Source organism: Vanacampus margaritifer, chromosome 11 (genome assembly GCF_051991255.1).
Source record: "Vanacampus margaritifer isolate UIUO_Vmar chromosome 11, RoL_Vmar_1.0, whole genome shotgun sequence".
NCBI lineage: Eukaryota > Metazoa > Chordata > Actinopteri > Syngnathiformes > Syngnathidae > Vanacampus > Vanacampus margaritifer.
In genome coordinates, this window is record NC_135442.1 from 5,919,636 (window position 1) to 5,937,196 (window position 17,561).

The window sequence follows — 17,561 nt, forward strand, 5'->3', positions numbered from 1 at the left end:
TGCATTAACTGTGGAGTTCCGGTGAAGATTTTCTGCTCAACTAACAAATGTTTCCTTACATCCTTAGGTATGTCTCTCTCTGAGCTGATTGAGAAATATTTTGTGTCGCCAACTTTGTTCCGAGTCATCCGACTGGCTCGAATCGGACGCGTCCTCCGCCTTATTAAAAGTGCCAAAGGAATCCGCACCCTTTTGTTTGCCTTGATGATGTCACTTCCTGCCTTGTTCAACATTGGCCTCTTGCTCTTTTTGGTGATGTTTATCTACGCCATTTTTGGCATGTCAAACTTTGCTTATGTGAAGAAAGAAAGCGGCATCGACGACCTTTTCAATTTTGAGACGTTTGCAAACAGCATGATCTGCCTGTTTCAGATCACCACTTCCGCCGGGTGGGACGGCCTACTGGCACCCATTCTCAACAAACACGAAGACGACTGCGACAGTACCATGGAGCATCCTGGCAGCGCGGTCAAAGGAGACTGCGGATCTCCTTCTGTTGGCATCGCCTTCTTTGTGAGCTACATCATCATCTGCTTCCTTATTGTGATAAACATGTACATTGCCGTCATCCTGGAAAACTTCGGTGTAGCCACTGAGGAGAGCGCCGACCCACTGAGTGAGGATGATTTTGAAATGTTTTACGAGGTTTGGGAAAAGTTTGATCCAAGTGCAACCCAGTTTATGGAATATAACAAGTTGTCCGAGTTTGCTGATGCCTTGAACCCACCGTTGCGCATAGCCATACCCAACAGGATCGAACTAATCTCTATGGATCTTCCAATGGTGAGTGGCGAACGCATCCACTGCCTGGACATCCTCTTCGCTTTCACCAAACGGGTTCTGGGCGAGGGTGGGGAGATGGACATACTAAGGGAGCAAATGGAAGAGCGATTCATGGCCTCCAATCCTTCCAAAATGTCCTATGAACCCATCACGACCACCCTTCGCCGCAGACAGGAGGACACGTCAGCTGTGATCATACAGAGAGCTTTCAGAGAGTATTTGAGGAGACGGGCTACTGACAAAACCTTGGTAGAAGCCAAAGACGACATTCCAAAGGATGAAAAGCCAGTTGACAAAGAAGATCCAGTCACGGACAAACTCAATGAAGTTTCTGGTTCAGAGATAAAGGAGCCTTCAACCTATCAACCGTCTGAAAATGACAACGCTGAACTGGATGCCACAGGCAAAGACAGCACTGAGCATGATTCATAAGAATGTCGGAAATGCCTCAAAGACATTGTAAGTAATGACAAAATGTTTACAGTGGCATTGGACTCCTTCTCATAGTACGGAAATTTATGCCAAACTGACTTTCGCTCATGAGCCTAAAGGTTGGTGCCTAAAAGGGAAAATTGGCTCATTCGGGCAGCAGTGAAACCATTTTCTAAGAGCGAGACTGTTGGAAGAGGTCGGGCAACATTTCTCAAATGTTTGAAAAGATACGGTCGTTCCTGCTTTACTTTATATTGCAGCTAGTTCTGCTATACAGTGTCTTGGATTATAACTATATCACTGACTGGTGTATTGTTTTGCCTATGTTATTATTGTGACGTCATTTCTTTTTGAATCAATCGATTGCCTTTTCATACACTTTTCTTTTTTACTTTTGAAATGTGTGGTGCGTTCAGGGGGAACAGGATTGCTTTAACGCTAGCTGTGTCTAGAATACTTGAAAAATCCAACGGACCGTGTCAGTCTTGCTGCAGCCAATGTGGATTCACATGAATGTATTTCCAGAATTATGCATGCAAGAGCATTTGGTGTGGAGTATATTTTCATCAGCCTCTTGCTTCGTGATGCAAAGCAAATAATCATGACATGGCTGTTTTTTTTTGTTGTTTTTTTCAAATACAGTGCAACATCCAAACTTGACGATGCATTCTGTCACTTTGGTTGACTCGCAACGCAACGATTTTCCATACTACTTAATATAAAGTGAGTACAATTGTTGCAAAAACTGTCAGAACTGTACAGGTGATTTTTTTAAAATAACATTTGTGATACAAGCTTAAAGGGGACTGTATAATAAACTGTTAATTTAGCACTAGCAAATTTGAATTCCAAGTTGCGTGACTTTAGAAGCAGCCAACTTTGAATGTTCCACTGCATCACCCATGTTAGCTCTTTGACTGCCAGACGTTTTCAGAAAAGGGATGCCGTGGGTGCCAGCCGATTTAAGCATTTTTGACTGATCTTTCAAGGTCCACAGAAAATTATGTGTTTGGACTATGGAAACACACATACTACCAAATGAAAGATTGGACTCTCATCTTTCATCTTTCATCGTTTTTCAGTAATCAACAATAGAAAATGGTTAGTTTCACCTCTGTTTTGAAAAAAAAACGTCTTTTAACGTCTTTGGCACTCCTCCATAGGATTTTACTAAACGTTATTTAACGTTTGTGGCAGTCAAAGAGTTAACAGAAACATCAACTCAAGACAGTTGATTCCCAACACTTATTGAGCTAAGGCACACATTTTACACTAGAAAAATCTCACAGTAAACTGCCTTCTGCCTGTCAGATACCATATTTGTAGTAAATAATGCAAAAAATTCCGACTAACTAAGCGCAATTAGATCATTTCCATGGCACACTTGATGATTTCCTTGGTTGGGAATCACTGCCTTAGGCTTATGTTAAAACAAGTCCATCATGTTGACCTGTCAAGTGTCAGATCAGTCACACTTGGCCTGTAAAACTTTGCACATTCAGTTTTGTTGCATCATCATTGCGGTTATCTCAGGTCACTGTGTGTTTTTCCGGTGCACCATTTTCCATAATGCTGATTACATGGAACCTGTATCATGAAATTACTAAGAATAGACTCCAGGCAGACTGATTATCAGTAATATTGTCTCAGTTGGGCGTCAGTGTCACTCTTCAGTACTCAAAATTGTTAGATACACCAAAGCCTATAGCAGGTCCTCCTTCATGTCTTACCGATTTTTAGTTATATTTAGTAGTTAGCTAATAACAAACCACCATATTATTTAATGACTATAAAGTTGTGGATTCTGCATAAAATTGGTTACTTATGACATAACCAAAATATTTGTTTTTATTGAGGCAGTCTGTGATTTAAACAGCAAACAGAAGCTGTGAATTAGAAACGCTCAAGTCGTTTTAAATGTCACAAATTTTTCAAAGGCACCCTGGTTAATTACGGCTGCTTAGTTATTTTCCATTTAATTGAAGCGTGTGTGATAAATGTTTTTGTCTGACATTAAAATGGATTTTTGTTTTACCTCGAAATATTTATCATAATATCAAAATTAGAGGTATGCAGGATTTTAAAAAAAATGATTGTACATGGGCAAGTTGTCACAAATTCAGCGTGACTTTACTCTGGAATGGTTTCCTACTTGTGTTTACATTTTATTGTGGCATTTTTGTCATTGGGTTGTTTTTCATTCCATATAGCAAAATACATCTACTGTTCCATGTTATGAGGTATGCATCATTACATGAATGTGAATATGTTTTGCATGTAATTAAAACATTCAATACATAAATTGTTTTGATCATGAGGACAAAAGGATTTGATTCCAGACTCTAATATCTCCCATCATTAATATGCATAATGCTTGTAGTGTATAAATATACTGCATGCAAAACACTGCTATAACCCATTTCAGTGAAAAGCCAAAAGAATAAAGACGACATGTACCTCAAGTATGCCTAATAAATTTATCTTCACATTTAATGCCAATTATTTTATCCATGAAGTCACCTTGGCGTGTATGTTTTTCAGACAGAAATAAACTCGGATGTATTCGGATTAACCCACCTACCCCTCTAAACATTTTTGTGTTTGTGTTTTTTAATATAGAAGAATAGTACTCCATAATTATGTACTTAGATATTGTGAAATGAGTTGTCGGCTAAGACAAAAAATGGTCCGAATGGTGGCTTGTATCTTCAAAAATTTCTCAAGGCACCACTCTTCGTAAAAATCATTTTTCAGGCAAATGCAACATCCAGTAATCTACTTTTTTCCCTACTTATGCTTGATTAGTATTATCTTATTAATAAAATATGTCTTATAAATCAATAGTCAATATTTGTTTTTTTTCCCATAAAATTAACAAATGAGCTATGACCCATGTCAATCATCAAGCTTATTTTCAAATTGATCACATTTCTGACATTATTTTTCATACTTGAATCTATAGTGTATTATGTTTCAGCTAATCTCTCTTGAAGGAGCTCTATTTTGGTTTGTGAGTGTGTTCTGTGGCTTCTGCCGGAAACAATTAGGGTCTTAAGTGGGTTGAGTATTTTATTAATTATTAATAATAGTCAAAATATTTATTACAGCCCGTCATCCCTTTTACTGCTTGTGACAGCTAAACTCTGAGTACAGTAAACAAAGGGATGGTGACCAATTATTGATTGTATCAACTGTCCCGTCTCACAAAGAGGATTGCTATATTGTAGCTGCCCCGGGAGCTGAGCCATGTCCCAACATATAATACTGAAAATTAGATTTTGCTGACTTGCGCAGTAGCAACATGCCAACTATTCTGTGTAGGTCTGCATTATAGTGAAATGTAGGAACTACTAAGTGAAAAATGCCTCTCGGATCGTGCCACTAGTATGGAAGGAAGGGAAATAAGAAATAAGAGAACGCAACCCATAAGAGCTCTAATTCTATTTGCCTAAGCTGGGAAGACGATCCCATTAGATTAGGTTGTGGTGAGTTCCTCCTAACCTTCTCTATGTCTAAGTGACCCACAACGCTCTCTCTCAAGTTCAACCACTAAATCACCATTTCAATTGAGCCGCTCGCTAACAAAAACCACTAGCAGACCCTTTTCCGGTTTAAATTCAAAATCACACCATTACAGTGACTTGGCACCTGGATGCAAACAGTCTGTGCTAATCGCGCGACACGTGGGGGGAAAAAAAAAAGAAATGAAAGAGTTCATTAGCAAGGAAGCTGGCTGCATCATTGAGTATGACTCAAGAATGACTTGATCAATAATAGCCCATACAAACCACAATGGAGATGGCCATTAGAATGCTACAGCAGTACAACCCAGGGCGTGCATATTCCACAGCCTTTCCGCTAAAAGGTTTTCAGAAGCATTCCTTGTAAGTGCAGCAGCACATAGAATATTTATTGCTTTCTGCGATGATGACACCTCAATCTTGTAACTACTCTCTATATGGTTAATGCTGATTTGCTTATATGATTGACAATATCTACTTCTCTCGAAAGGCTTGCGACAATATCTAATCATGTCTGTGGACTGCACTGTGAGCTACAGGATACGGACAGCTGCCTCAGCTCCGCACCAATGTGATTTACGCTTCCATTGATGTGTGCTGCAGAGAGTTAACGATTATGTGCCACAGTTAGTGGCTAAATAATATCTGACACGGCCTGGAAAGGTCTCTCTTGGAACAGTTGTACCCGTGCTGGACACATGCTCCCCCCCCCCCCCCCCCGCTATTGAATCCACTCTGTAAACGCCAACAGTTCAAACTTATCAGTCAATGCTCGCCGTTACATAATGCTGGAGCAAAAATGAGCCATGGCTGGATGGAAATATAATTCCACGGTTAAACAATGCAAAGATCGACTGTATTACATTACTCTTAATAGACCCATAAAGTAAATTGAGATTTGTTTCGAAATATATAATACACGTTTTAAGATAATTGCTCAAATGTGTAAGGACTTAGCTATGTAGTACTGAATTGTGGCAATATAGCAAGTTAATTATTGTTACTAGGCTCACTTTCTACCACTATTGCCTACTAGTGCTACACTTCCAAAATACTTCCCTGGATGTTTACTGAATAGTTAATTGTCTTTTTTTTAATTCCCTAGCAAGAAGGTTGACATGTCCGCCGGCTGAGAAGAGCCCTGAACCTGTAAGAGGCCCTCTTACATTTATTTTGTCTGCATGTCTAAAACATATCAATCGAGATTAGTCTCAGTGATTGTGTAAACAATGTGTGGGACATATTGTGGACACAACCAGAGTTGTGTGCAAGTTACAACTCATTTCATGGTTAGCACTTCCAATAGCTATGTTAGCAAGCTAGGACACACCTACAACTCAACCAACTCATTGATTCAAATGAATGGCTTTTATTTGATAAGTACTTCTACAGAAATACTCCAATACCACACAACCAATTTACAGTAACATGATATTGCTAAGTGTTCAATTAAAGTGGAAGTTACCGTACTTCACATACACACACACAGTAGCCTAACTAAGCTGAATTCCTAAGGAAATGTTTCTCCCGGGAGCTGGCCATCAAACTTTTACGGCCTCAATGCAGCACAAGCTTTATCTAAGATGTCCTTTTTAATTTGTGAAAAATTTGGATGAGCAGCAAGCACCTGTAGATTGATGCAAAAAAAATAGATCAAAACATATCTGAGAATCTAAACATTAAAAGACACACTCACATATACTACACTATACTTCACCTTATGGCAGACATCAATGGCGTCAAAATTCTGTTTTGACTTTAAGTAGTTCAAAGCAAGTTTGTATCCTGCAATGTAACACTGTTATATTATTACCTTGTTTTATTTTGTGGCAGAGTTGACCGTGAAGTATCAACATACCAACATTTGGGTTGAATTGATTTCCATATTTCCAAGCCAGTTTGTAGTTGAATGCTGCATCACAAAATGCTTGCTCTTTTTCCATTATGAAAGCCCGGTACTCATACGCTTTACAGCATGACTACGGAGAAAATGTTCACTTGGAATCATCTTGTTTTTGCTCTCCATTGACGTTTACAGTCAGCGCAGACAACTTCAGCACCCGACGCATACGTTTATAGTGAGATTTGGTCTTAAGTGGCATTAAAGCAGTGACTGACCTTGTTGTGGTTGAGACATCTCTTTAGGAGATCATCTGCCAAGTCGTACTTCCCCGAATGGATGTAGATGTTCGCAAGGAGCAGCCAACTCTTCTCAAACTCGTCGGCGTCAACAATATTCCAAGTCATCTTTATTATTTGTTTTAATTGGTTTCTGGCTTGGGGACTTTGTTTCAACATCATGAAAGCTGTCGCAATGCCCAACAGTGCTGGCACATGAGCTTCCTAAATTCAAACACAACATTCTGGTTGAAAAGGATCACAACAACAACATAAAGAATGTAACACTTTTTTAGTTCTCTTACCATATTAGTTGTGATCTCTGTAAAAGCAGAGAGGGCTTTCTCTATGTTGACCTTCTGTTTAGTGGCCAGTAAGCAGTAGTTCTCCAGGATACGTAGCTTTAAGTGTCCTCCAGGTGTTTCTGGCTTTATTTCCTTCAAGAGCTGATGAGCTGTTGTCACAGCAACCTTCTCCATTTCCTGCTTCTCCGTAGAGCTCCTGATGAGAGAAGTCCACCCATTTTGCCATAATATCCTTGCGTTATGGCGCTTTTTAAAAATGGATCTTACCCAGTTCTAAAATCTAAATTACATAATTCAATTTCCATCATGTCATTGTTGAGATTTAAGTAGATTTCAACCATCTTATGGACAGCATTTTGACCCCACTTGGTGTCTTTTCGGGCCTGGTTGAAATGATGCAGAGCAGGATTCGGTTCTCCTGTATACCTGAGCAGCAAACACAAACTTAAGTTATACAATATGCAAAATAAATGCCACTCATAATCTCAAGAAACAGCTGACTCACCAAAGATAAAGTCCTTTGCAGTAGTTAAACCCAGGTTCAAAGAAAACTCTGGTCAAATGTTTTTCCACCCTCTCAAAAAATCTGGGCATGTCTTCCAACTTCCCTGCCTTCCTCAGTACGTCAATGAGACGCGACACAGTTGAGAAATTTTCTTAAAACAATACGAAAAAAATCTGAGATTTAAAGAAGCCTATTGGAGCTACATCTTTTTTTTTTTTTTTTTTTTAGGAGAGCTCAGTATTGTTCATTCGATTTGACATCATCATTGCTCTCCTTTTTTAAAAAAAAACAAACAAACAAATCAATTTAAAAAAATTTAATAAATGTTTTTTTTTTATATATATACATATATATATACATATACACACATATATATATATATATATATTTTTTTTTTGTATGTGGGTGAGTATGTGTATGTGCGTGTGTGTGCGTGCGTGCGTGCGAGCGTGTGTGTATTCAACAGTTCACCTAAAGCCCATTAAAAAAAATCCCATACTAATAATATAATATAATAATAAATTGCCAAATGCAGAAACATCAATGTAAGTTATCACGACGTAGTGGCTCTCGCTAACAGACAGAATTAAGTAACCGGAATTAGGTTAAAAAATTCTATATACGTAGACCATGTTTCTATAAATTTTGATATTTGGTTTTTATTTGAGGCAGATATTTTTTCCATTAAAATGTGATTTATGAGGAGGTTAGACCATTGGTCGATATTCAGAGTTTGTTTTATTTTTCCAGTTAACAAGAATTGTTTTTTTAGCGATAGTAAGGGCTACAAGTGTAGATTGAAATTGTTTATGTGGTAAGTCAGTTGTTGTTAGGTCACTTAGCAAACGCAAGTTTGGAGATAAAGGTATCCTACAGTCCAAAATAGCGGAAAGTTTTTCTAAGACTTTAGTCCAGAAATACATAACCGGAGTACATAACCATAAAGCATGAACATAAGTGTCTGTAGTGTTTTGTAAGCATTGGAGACAAATGTCGGAGTCTGAGTGTCCCATTTTCTTCATCATATATTGAGTAATGTATGTTCTGTGAATAACTTTATATTGGATAAGTTGTAAATTTGTGTGTTTTGTCATTTTAAATGCGTTTAAATGCGTGGAGCTACATCTCAGTATCAGTAAAAGCAATTTTGCACCTGGCTTGCTTGCCAATAGTTGCTGATAATAGAAAACTGCTTGCTCGTCATCTTGTCTCCTGAACATAAGATCAGCCATCATCTGAAGACAAACACATGTTGAACGGATGTGTTCCGAAAGAGTTATGGCGAGACATGAGGTAAAAGACGGAAGGCGGAACACACCAGCGTTGCATCTTGATTAAAGCGCTCGTTCTTCAAGATGACGTTACATTGTTCCTGGCATGCATCAACTTCATCTAGCGTGAGGAATATCTGTGCCAACTCCAGCATCAACTAGAATGATATGTTTTGTGAATTGCTTATAAATAAAATAGATCAATACTACCCCCTTCCCAAATGGAACAATCCACAGGGGGTTCAATACACGAAGGGATTCAATTTAGATGCTCGGTATGGTTGGTCAACCACGGCTGCAAACCGGAAGTTTCGATTCAATACTACAGACCTTGTGATCCGTCTCACAGTGCACCAGAGCTTCTCTGTAGAACTCGATGGCTTTGTCGTAGACCCTCTGACTCGTGTAGTGTTGAGCAATTTCAGAGCAGATCTTGGCAGCGAGCTGCTTCTGGACGTCAAAGCTGTCAGGTTGCTCCAAATGCACCCGCTTCAGCACTTTGGCTTGTATATCGCGCGCCTGGCAAAAGTCCCATTTATCAATGACAATAAAAACATTAGAAAGGAAAGCGGATAGACCATGTATAATCACTATACAGGAGAAATCGCAAAATGGCAAAAGGCCGTTTTTTCATGAGTGGCTTATAAATTCTGAAGGCCTTTTACAAATGTTTTAGGTACTCAAATGCACCGTACGTTTTTGGCTATATTTTCCTCCGTATTCACTGAACAGTAGAAAAGAAAATAGAGAGAATGAAGCTCCATTTGGTCCCTGTACCAGAGTCGGCATTAACTCTTTGACTGCCAAAACCGTTAAATAACGTTTAGTAAAATCCTATGGAGGAGTGCCAAAGACGTTAAAAGACGTTTGTTTCAAAACAGAGGTGAAACTAACCATATTCTATTGTTGATTACTGAAAAACGGAATAAGGTAGAAACAAACTCTTTTTTTCTGATGAAAGATGAGAGTCCAATCTTTCATTTGGTAGTATGTGTGTTTCCATAGTCCAAACATATAATTTTCTGTGGACCTTGAAAGATCAGTCAAAAATGCTTAAAATCGGCTGGCACCCACGGCATCCCTTTTCTGAAAACGTCTGGCAGTCAAAGAGTTATTAATCAATAAAGATTTGATAATATTAGTTTTTTTTTTCTTAACAACTAATTCACTAAAGCACTGATTCTCAACCGCGGTCCTCGAGTACCCCATGTCTCCCATAGCCAACACAGCTGACGGTCATTATCAGGCTTCATGCAGAGCTTGCTAATTAGCTGATGGTTTGAAACACCTGTGCTGACTGTGGGAGACATGGAAAAAAGGCTGGATAGAGGTACCCGAGGTATTCTACAAAACATGCAAAACAGTCTGTTATTCACACATTAAACACATTGCGCAATGCTCTCTCTCTCACTATGTATATATCTCTCTCTAGCTAACGCGCGGGAACATAGTGTAAATGTAGCCTAAATACATAAAAAATATAAAACAAGTTTAAGACACATATATACATAGCAATTAGCGATAAAACATTGGATTAAAAAAAAGTAGCTGGGAGAGTACCGGTACTAAAAAATGATTTACCTTTTGTAGGGATATTAAAGCTTCTTCAGCTTTGTCAACCCTATTTTGGACTTTTGCCAACAGCATCAGATAACAGCAATCTTCTGAAAGTGCACATAGTCCATTCACTTGGTTGGTCCATGGAAAAATTAAAAAAGACGTTCTGTTGAGCATGTGAGGGCCAATATTTATTTAACATCACAAAGCTTTTATTGAAAGATTATAGGAATGTATCAAGAAACATGACACCGTTCAGTGAAGCAGTATATCAACATTTTGAAAAATTATTTTCATTGGACAGCGATGACGAGGGTTCTTTGAAGTGCGATTTGGAATTGCTGATCTGGCTGGAAGTACTGTGGACTTTTTTTTTTTTTTTTTCCGTGGCAGACATCTGTCTATTGTGATGTTTTCAATGCGTTGGCAGTATAGGGCAGTATAAGTACTGCTAAGTACCTGGCTTATGGGAGAGAGCATCAAGCAGAACACTCTCACAGCGCTCGTATTGCTTCATCTTCATCAGCAACTCGGCCAGGTCATAGCGCAGGAAGTTCTGTTGTCCGGTCTTCAGTGCAGCTTCATAATAATGTAATGCCTTGGTAACAGGATGTGTGTGTCAACAATGGGTTCTCTCTAATCCTAATCTTGAATGTAAAGATACAAATAACCTACAAAAAATGGAATTATACAAGTACAAACCTTGTCAAAGTAATGAGTCTTGACCAGAAACTTGCCAAATTTGCTGACTAGCGCTCCATCTTCTGGGGTTTTCTCCAGTGCATGCCCGTAGACTTCAATGGCTTTCTCTGGCTGAAAGTGAAACTATTTTAAGTGGCAGGACGCTTTGCTGTTCATAAATATTTGAAGCCATTTTTATTTTGTAGTTTTCCTAAATGTTATATTTTCCCAAGGTAGCAAGCTATGTAGATGTTCTAAATGTATTGCCCATGAATTAATTCATACTGCATATCAAGTATCATATCAGTTTTGCACCTAAAATAAAAATAAATGTAAATAATATAAAAAATATAAAGTAATAAATATATTTAATAAACACTCAGCTCAAACTTTGTTTTATTTTAAAAACGGGCTTAGTTTGATGAGAGCGCATTTTCAAAACAAAGTAATAAAATATTTAAAGCCATTTTCATTTTGTAGTTTTCCTAAATGTTATATTTTCCCAAGGTAGCAAGCTATGTAGATGTTCTAAATGTATTGCCCATGGATTAATTCATACTGCATATCAATAGTGACGGATACAATATGCTAAACTGGGAAAATGTCCATGCGAGTTTGTTTTGGTAAAGTAAGAATAAAAAAATTAAAAATAATAATAATAATAAAGTAAAAATAAGGATTGTCTCTGTAAATAATTTGCTGAGTTTTGCACCTAAAATAAAAATAAATGTAAATAATATAAAAAATATAAAGTAATAAATATATTTAATAAACACTCAGCTCAAACTTTGTTTTATTTTAAAAACGGGCTTAGTTTGATGAGAGCGCATTTTCAAAACAAAGTAATAAAAGACATTAACTTGACTTGAAAATGCATATTTTAAGTACACAAGCACATAATAGGGCTTGAGTTTATTTTATATAAACAGATAAAACAGATAATATTTTTTAAAAAAGTGTGTTTGCCACCTACCTCTAAGATGTGCATGTAAGCTTCCCCGAGTAAGACATATGCATGAGGACTGGGTAGCTTGTCCACTATTTCCCTGGAAAACAGACCAATATATGGAATTAAAGATATTTTCAGTATAAATGTGTTGCATCTTGTAATTAAATCATTTACAAGTGTTTTTCAATTTCACGTTTGGTTTCATAAGGTGATTTATTCTTGAGAAATTGACAATACATAATCAGCAATTATGACATCGTGGCACATCTCACCTGTAACAGTTTACATACAGACGCTTATCCTTTTTATAGTTGAGGTAAATGTCTGCCATTTTCTCCTTGGCTTGAATGTAGTAGAGCTGCTCAGGTGTGATGTTTCTGAGCATATTCAGTGCCAACTCTGTGTCACCGTGTGATAAAGCCAGATCGACATTGGCGATAGTAACTCGAAGCTCCTCGGGAGTGCCTGAGAACTTATTGATGGCATCCTGCATTACTTTGGCTGCTTCTTGCTGCAATAACATTTCACATATATCTGAATGTATAACCAATGTAAAACAAACAAATATTTTCCACGTTTATACGAGTGAACAATGCAGTGTACAAGCCTTGTTTGCACCTGTTTATCACTGAGCCGTAAAGCCTCAGCTAACTCCAAGAAGACAGAGACGCAGTCTGCAGAACTCAGTTGGATCTTTTTAATTTTGGATTTAGCTGAGGATCCAGCCTTGCAGAACCCTGGAAGACTCATTATCGTTTGCAAAATCTGAATCGCTTCAGCCAGCTCACCCATTTTCTTCTTGGCTTGAGCCTTGATCAGGAGGTACAATGGATGTTCTCGAATCTGGAATGGAGTGCATAAGTAAGTTTTCATAAGTAAGAGTAAACATCTTAAACCAGGGGTCAGCAACCTTTACTGTCAAAAGAGTTTTTTTAGGCCCAGTAAATAAAAAATCTGTCTGGAGTCGCAAAATATTTGAACATTGTGATGAGCGAAGCAGTGTGCTAGAGTTAGTTTAATGTACTGAGGGCCCAAGAGATAATTAGAACTGCACCACAATAGAAAAATATGCAACATCCAATTAATTTTCTTCTACCTTACGTCTTCCGTTTTTGGATTTTTTTGTGTGTGCAATTGTTCATACTTTTCTGTCAAATTTCTGCCATTTTTGGCAATTTTATGGACATGTAAATTTTCTACCTCTTCCCTCTTTGGGCATTTTATGGCTATTATTTGACATATTTCTGCCTGCTGTGCTATCAATTTTCTGACATTTTTGACAATTTTGTGGACATTTTATGGTAAATTTCAGGATTTCTTCTTTTGTTTTTAGACGTTTTTTTTAATTACTTTTTGAACATTTTCTTTTCTGCCTTTTTAAAAATCAATTTGCTGACTTTTTTGGCAACTTCCTGGGCATGTTAATTTTCTGCCTTTCTTCCTTGTTTGGACATTTTTTTCTGCTTTTTTTGCTATCAATTTTCTGACATTTTTGTGGACATTTTATGGTAATTTTTGGGATTTCTTTTTTTGTTTTTGGACTTTTTTTTATTACTTTTTGAACACTTTCTTTTCTGCCTTTTTTTCTTTTTAAATCTATTTGCTGACTTTTTTTGGCAATTCCAAAGACATTTTAAGGTAATTTTCTGCTTTTCTTCTTTTGGTTTTGGACATTTTATGGTTACTTTTTGAACGTTTTCTTTTTTGCCTTTCTTATTCAGTTATCTGACATTTTTGGCAATTTCATGTACATTGTCCTTTTTGGACATTATATGGTCACTTTTTTGGATAATTTTAGGCGATTTTAAAACTTTCATCTACCTTTCGTCTCTTAAAATTTTGGATTCTGACATTGAAAAAAATATATAGGTATTTTTCATGTTTTATTTCATCATTAATTCATTTAAAGAATATTTTATCTAAAAAAACATGTTAAAAAAATATTAATTTCCACTAATGTTGTTTTTTTTAGATCCATGGGAAGCCACAGGAGAGGAAACCGCAGGTTACAGACCCCTGTCTATGATAAACTTAAAAAAAATAATAATAATCCAGAACCTTGAGCACCCATTCCATTCAGCTCTTACCTCAAAGTTATGGCTGAGGCAGAGTTCAAGCGACTGGAAACACAAAATGAAATTGCCGCGCAACAAGTGGATCTGCGCCATGAGCAGATGAGCGTCCGTATGAGAAGGACACTGTTCAAGGCAGTGTTGGAGATTGCTTTGTGCGGCGTCAACATCACCTGAATGACCATAGACATATTGTAGTTAAAAAATAATTCCGAGGAGCTAGCATCCCATTTAAAACACAGTCCTCACCAGAGTGGTATCTGACTTTGGCTTGCAAGAAAACCCCTTGAAGGAGACCTGGCACAATCTTGACCACCGTATCCAACAAGGTAGCACAATACTTGAGCTGGGGAACAGCAGACTGGCCCTGAGCTGAAGGCTAAAACAAAAAAACAGCCTAAAGGATTTAGAAATACGCTATCACAAGTGGAAACATCAACCCAAAGTTGTACCTTAGCAGGACACAGAGCAAGATACTCCTTGACAATCTGTAAGAGGAAGTCAGGGTTCAGCTTCTGGAAGTACTCCACACCCAAAGGTAGACCCTGGAATGTCAAGAAGTGGGTTTCCACTGCATCTCTTAGGAGCTTGGTTATCTCTTCTTGGGGACGGCGCTTTTTCATTGCCACGAGTGCAAGCAGGTAGAGGATTTCCTAATGAGATGGAATTAGAAAGAGAGGAAAAAATCTCCAACTGAGAACAGTGGATGATAAGATAAAAAAAAAACTTGCATTATTTTACCCCCGATTTTCCAGTGCTTTGATGAATTTCTGTCAGAAATTCCAAATCTTTCTCGGCTTCTTCTAGGCAGCCATCTATCAACTGGCACCAAATCATACCTGTGCAATGAAAAAAATGATAGACCGATAAAGCGAACCTTTACAAATCTACTGACCCCTTTATTGTTTGTGACTTACCAGTCAATGCAGTGAGGCTCATCTCATTCAAAGTCATGGCTTTCTTATACCACTTCATGGCCTCCTTGATTCTACCCTGAAGAACCATAATGTAGCCCAACTCCGCAGCTAAATCGGCAGTTTCTTGTGTCACCCCGAATGCTTTTTCCACCATTATGAACACCTGCTCAAGCACCAGCCCATTTCGTCCACACTAGGAAGAATCAATTCAGAAAATAAATTCATCCCACACAAAAACAAGACAAGCAACAAGAAGAGTTTGATCTTACAACTCGACTGAACGTGAGAGACATCTTGTAAGCAAGTTCTGGGTTGTGTGGTTCCTTCATGTCCAGACTTTTGATGAGGTTGGAAAGATGCTTTGTTGACTGACACATTGGAGAAACAATTTTAAAAACTCAAGAATTATATTACTGGCTTACTACTCTAAAAGTTGTCTTTGGTTGTGTACCTCAATAATATCGCCAGTGATACATAAGGAATGCAAAGTTAGCATGTGTAAAGCATTCAGGTTGTTCGTATCCATCTGTAGAACTCTGAAATGAGAAGTGTACGATGGTTAATTTACGCTCAAATGCATTTGTAAAGGCAGACTAGTGTTGACAACTTTAGTTTTTACTCTTCGGGGTCATCAGATTCAAATCAGTTTTTATAATGATGCTTGCAATGACAAAATTTTGACTTTTGGAGAGGGAGAAATCATCTCACTGCTTACCTGAATGCAGCCTCTATGGTTTGTTCCCAATCTTGGAGGTTTAAAAAAAGTGTCATCTTCTTTATAAGAGCGGGTAAGAACCCAGGGAAGCTGGCAATGACCTTGTTAACAACATTTAATGCTCCTGAGTAGTTCTGACAATATTCAAAGTATTGTGCCTGGGACAAACAAACAATAATCTACAATTATTTTACTATTCTGAATACATATATATATATATATACTGTAGTAAGAGTCTGATATGTTTGAGCTCAGCTTGTGAAAAATGGGATCAAAAATGAAAATATTACATCTATGTTTATATTCAGTGTGTGTGGAGAAGTAAAAATACGACAAATTGGAAAACGTTTTAGTATCTCCGTATTTTTAATCGTACCTTTCCCATTAGAGCAAAAGCATCTGGTCCATCCTTCAGCCCTTCATCAAAGTATTTCCCAGCTTTTCTGGCATAGTCATCTTTCCCACACGTCACGTCTATCCATGCTTTCAGAATGACCCCCTGCACAATGAGTGACAGTTTTACAAAAGTTCACACAACCCAGAATGGCACCCCAACAGCACCTTGTCTTACCTCTTTTGAACCACTAGAAAGTTTGATCATTCGCTCTATGTATTCCCTTGCTTTTTCATTTCGGCCCAATAGCCAAAGAAACATCCCAGCATAGTACAGACTCTGAGGAGATGCACTTTTGCGATCCTCTCTGATTTTGGTTTCAAGCTCGCGAATAACATCTCTGTCTGTGATTTACAAAGACATGCATTCAAATAACATGGGAGTTGAATTTGTCGTAATTAACTCTGAGGGATTACCTGGCGTCATCTTTTTTCTCTCAGAGTGGACAAGTGCCATTAGAGAACAGAGGGACACATCGGATCGATCTTTTATCGCATCCAACTCGGCTGCAGCTTCTCGAACTTGACCTGTGATTAAATTTAGAAATCTGTATAAATGGCAAACAAGTATTGTAACAATAATATCATTTCATTTGATTATGTCCATCTTACCTTGCATTAAAGTGCCATATGCACGAAAGACACTGAAAACAGGCTCATTGCGAAATTTCTTCTGTGCAGTAGCTGTGGCATTCGCAACATGATTGAAGTATTTTTCCTTGCAATAATATCTAATTAATGCCTAAAAATGAAAAATTATCCACTGTTAGAATTTAGAAAATACAACTGAATTTATTTGGAAATTACTTTGGGTAACAACTATATGTTAGCGAGATTATTGGTTTAAGAACTGTCATAAAAGCCTTTTGCAGGATTTACTCCATGTAAAATTAGAGCATAGGGCTCTTAACTAGTCGTGACTCGTTGCTAGTTAGCATGGTTTATATTAGTGATAACCAACATGAGTTTAGTAATGGCAAATTTGACTTATTTAGCCCCAAAATTATTCTTCTACAACAATTCATGTGTTTATGGTCCTCTATCTATCTGTGCCGTGGTGACTTCTAAACACACACGTTCATTCAAATCGATAAAAATTCTACTTACCATTGCTGTGTCTTTATTCTCCATCTTGACTGGCTTTTTAGTTAACGGGAGTTAATGTCATTTTTTTGTGTGCTTAAACGGCTATTCAGGTCACGTATTACGTTTAATTTAAAAGACGCTTTCTGGATACCCCATGACGAGTCGATAAAAGGCAGTTACCGTATACAGTACTTCGAAAGAAATTTAAATTATTTTTTGTAGTCATCGTCACGCCAAACTTGATTGCATTTCCCAA

At 37.7% G+C, this 17,561-nt stretch overlaps 2 protein-coding genes across 4 annotated transcripts in view; one reads left to right on the plus strand and one right to left on the minus strand.

Annotated features, from left to right (window-relative positions):
- scn1laa (sodium channel, voltage-gated, type I-like, alpha) overlaps positions 1-3,783 on the plus strand; it is a 30,158-nt gene extending 26,375 nt beyond the window's left edge. For both annotated transcript variants that reach the window (XM_077579225.1, XM_077579226.1), the window contains one exon: positions 68-3,783. In XM_077579225.1, the coding sequence (XP_077435351.1) occupies positions 68-1,215 (1,148 nt within the window). In that variant the 3' untranslated portion in view covers positions 1,216-3,783. The remainder of the gene's footprint in view (positions 1-67) is intronic.
- A 2,306-nt stretch (positions 3,784-6,089) lies between these two features.
- On the minus strand, positions 6,090-17,537 carry LOC144060587 (tetratricopeptide repeat protein 21B-like). 2 transcript variants are annotated; one of them, XM_077580263.1, is made up of 29 exons: positions 17,327-17,537; positions 16,832-16,961; positions 16,637-16,747; positions 16,398-16,564; positions 16,203-16,325; positions 15,827-15,984; positions 15,563-15,647; positions 15,381-15,479; positions 15,112-15,304; positions 14,936-15,033; positions 14,647-14,847; positions 14,444-14,573; positions 14,210-14,367; positions 12,741-12,965; positions 12,395-12,633; positions 12,147-12,219; positions 11,195-11,305; positions 10,952-11,090; positions 10,517-10,599; positions 9,266-9,454; positions 8,983-9,093; positions 8,818-8,899; positions 7,665-7,815; positions 7,427-7,585; positions 7,160-7,355; positions 6,855-7,079; positions 6,595-6,715; positions 6,454-6,521; positions 6,090-6,363 (listed from the first exon to the last, which is right to left on the minus strand). In XM_077580263.1, the coding sequence occupies exons 1-29, from the start codon at positions 17,348-17,350 to the stop codon at positions 6,286-6,288; spliced, it is 3,927 nt and encodes a 1,308-aa protein (XP_077436389.1). In that variant the 5' UTR covers positions 17,351-17,537; the 3' UTR covers positions 6,090-6,285. The 2 variants fall into 2 exon arrangements, with proteins under 2 accessions (XP_077436389.1, XP_077436388.1); XM_077580262.1 differs by having other exon boundaries at positions 10,517-10,623.
- Positions 17,538-17,561: the final 24 nt, after the last annotated feature.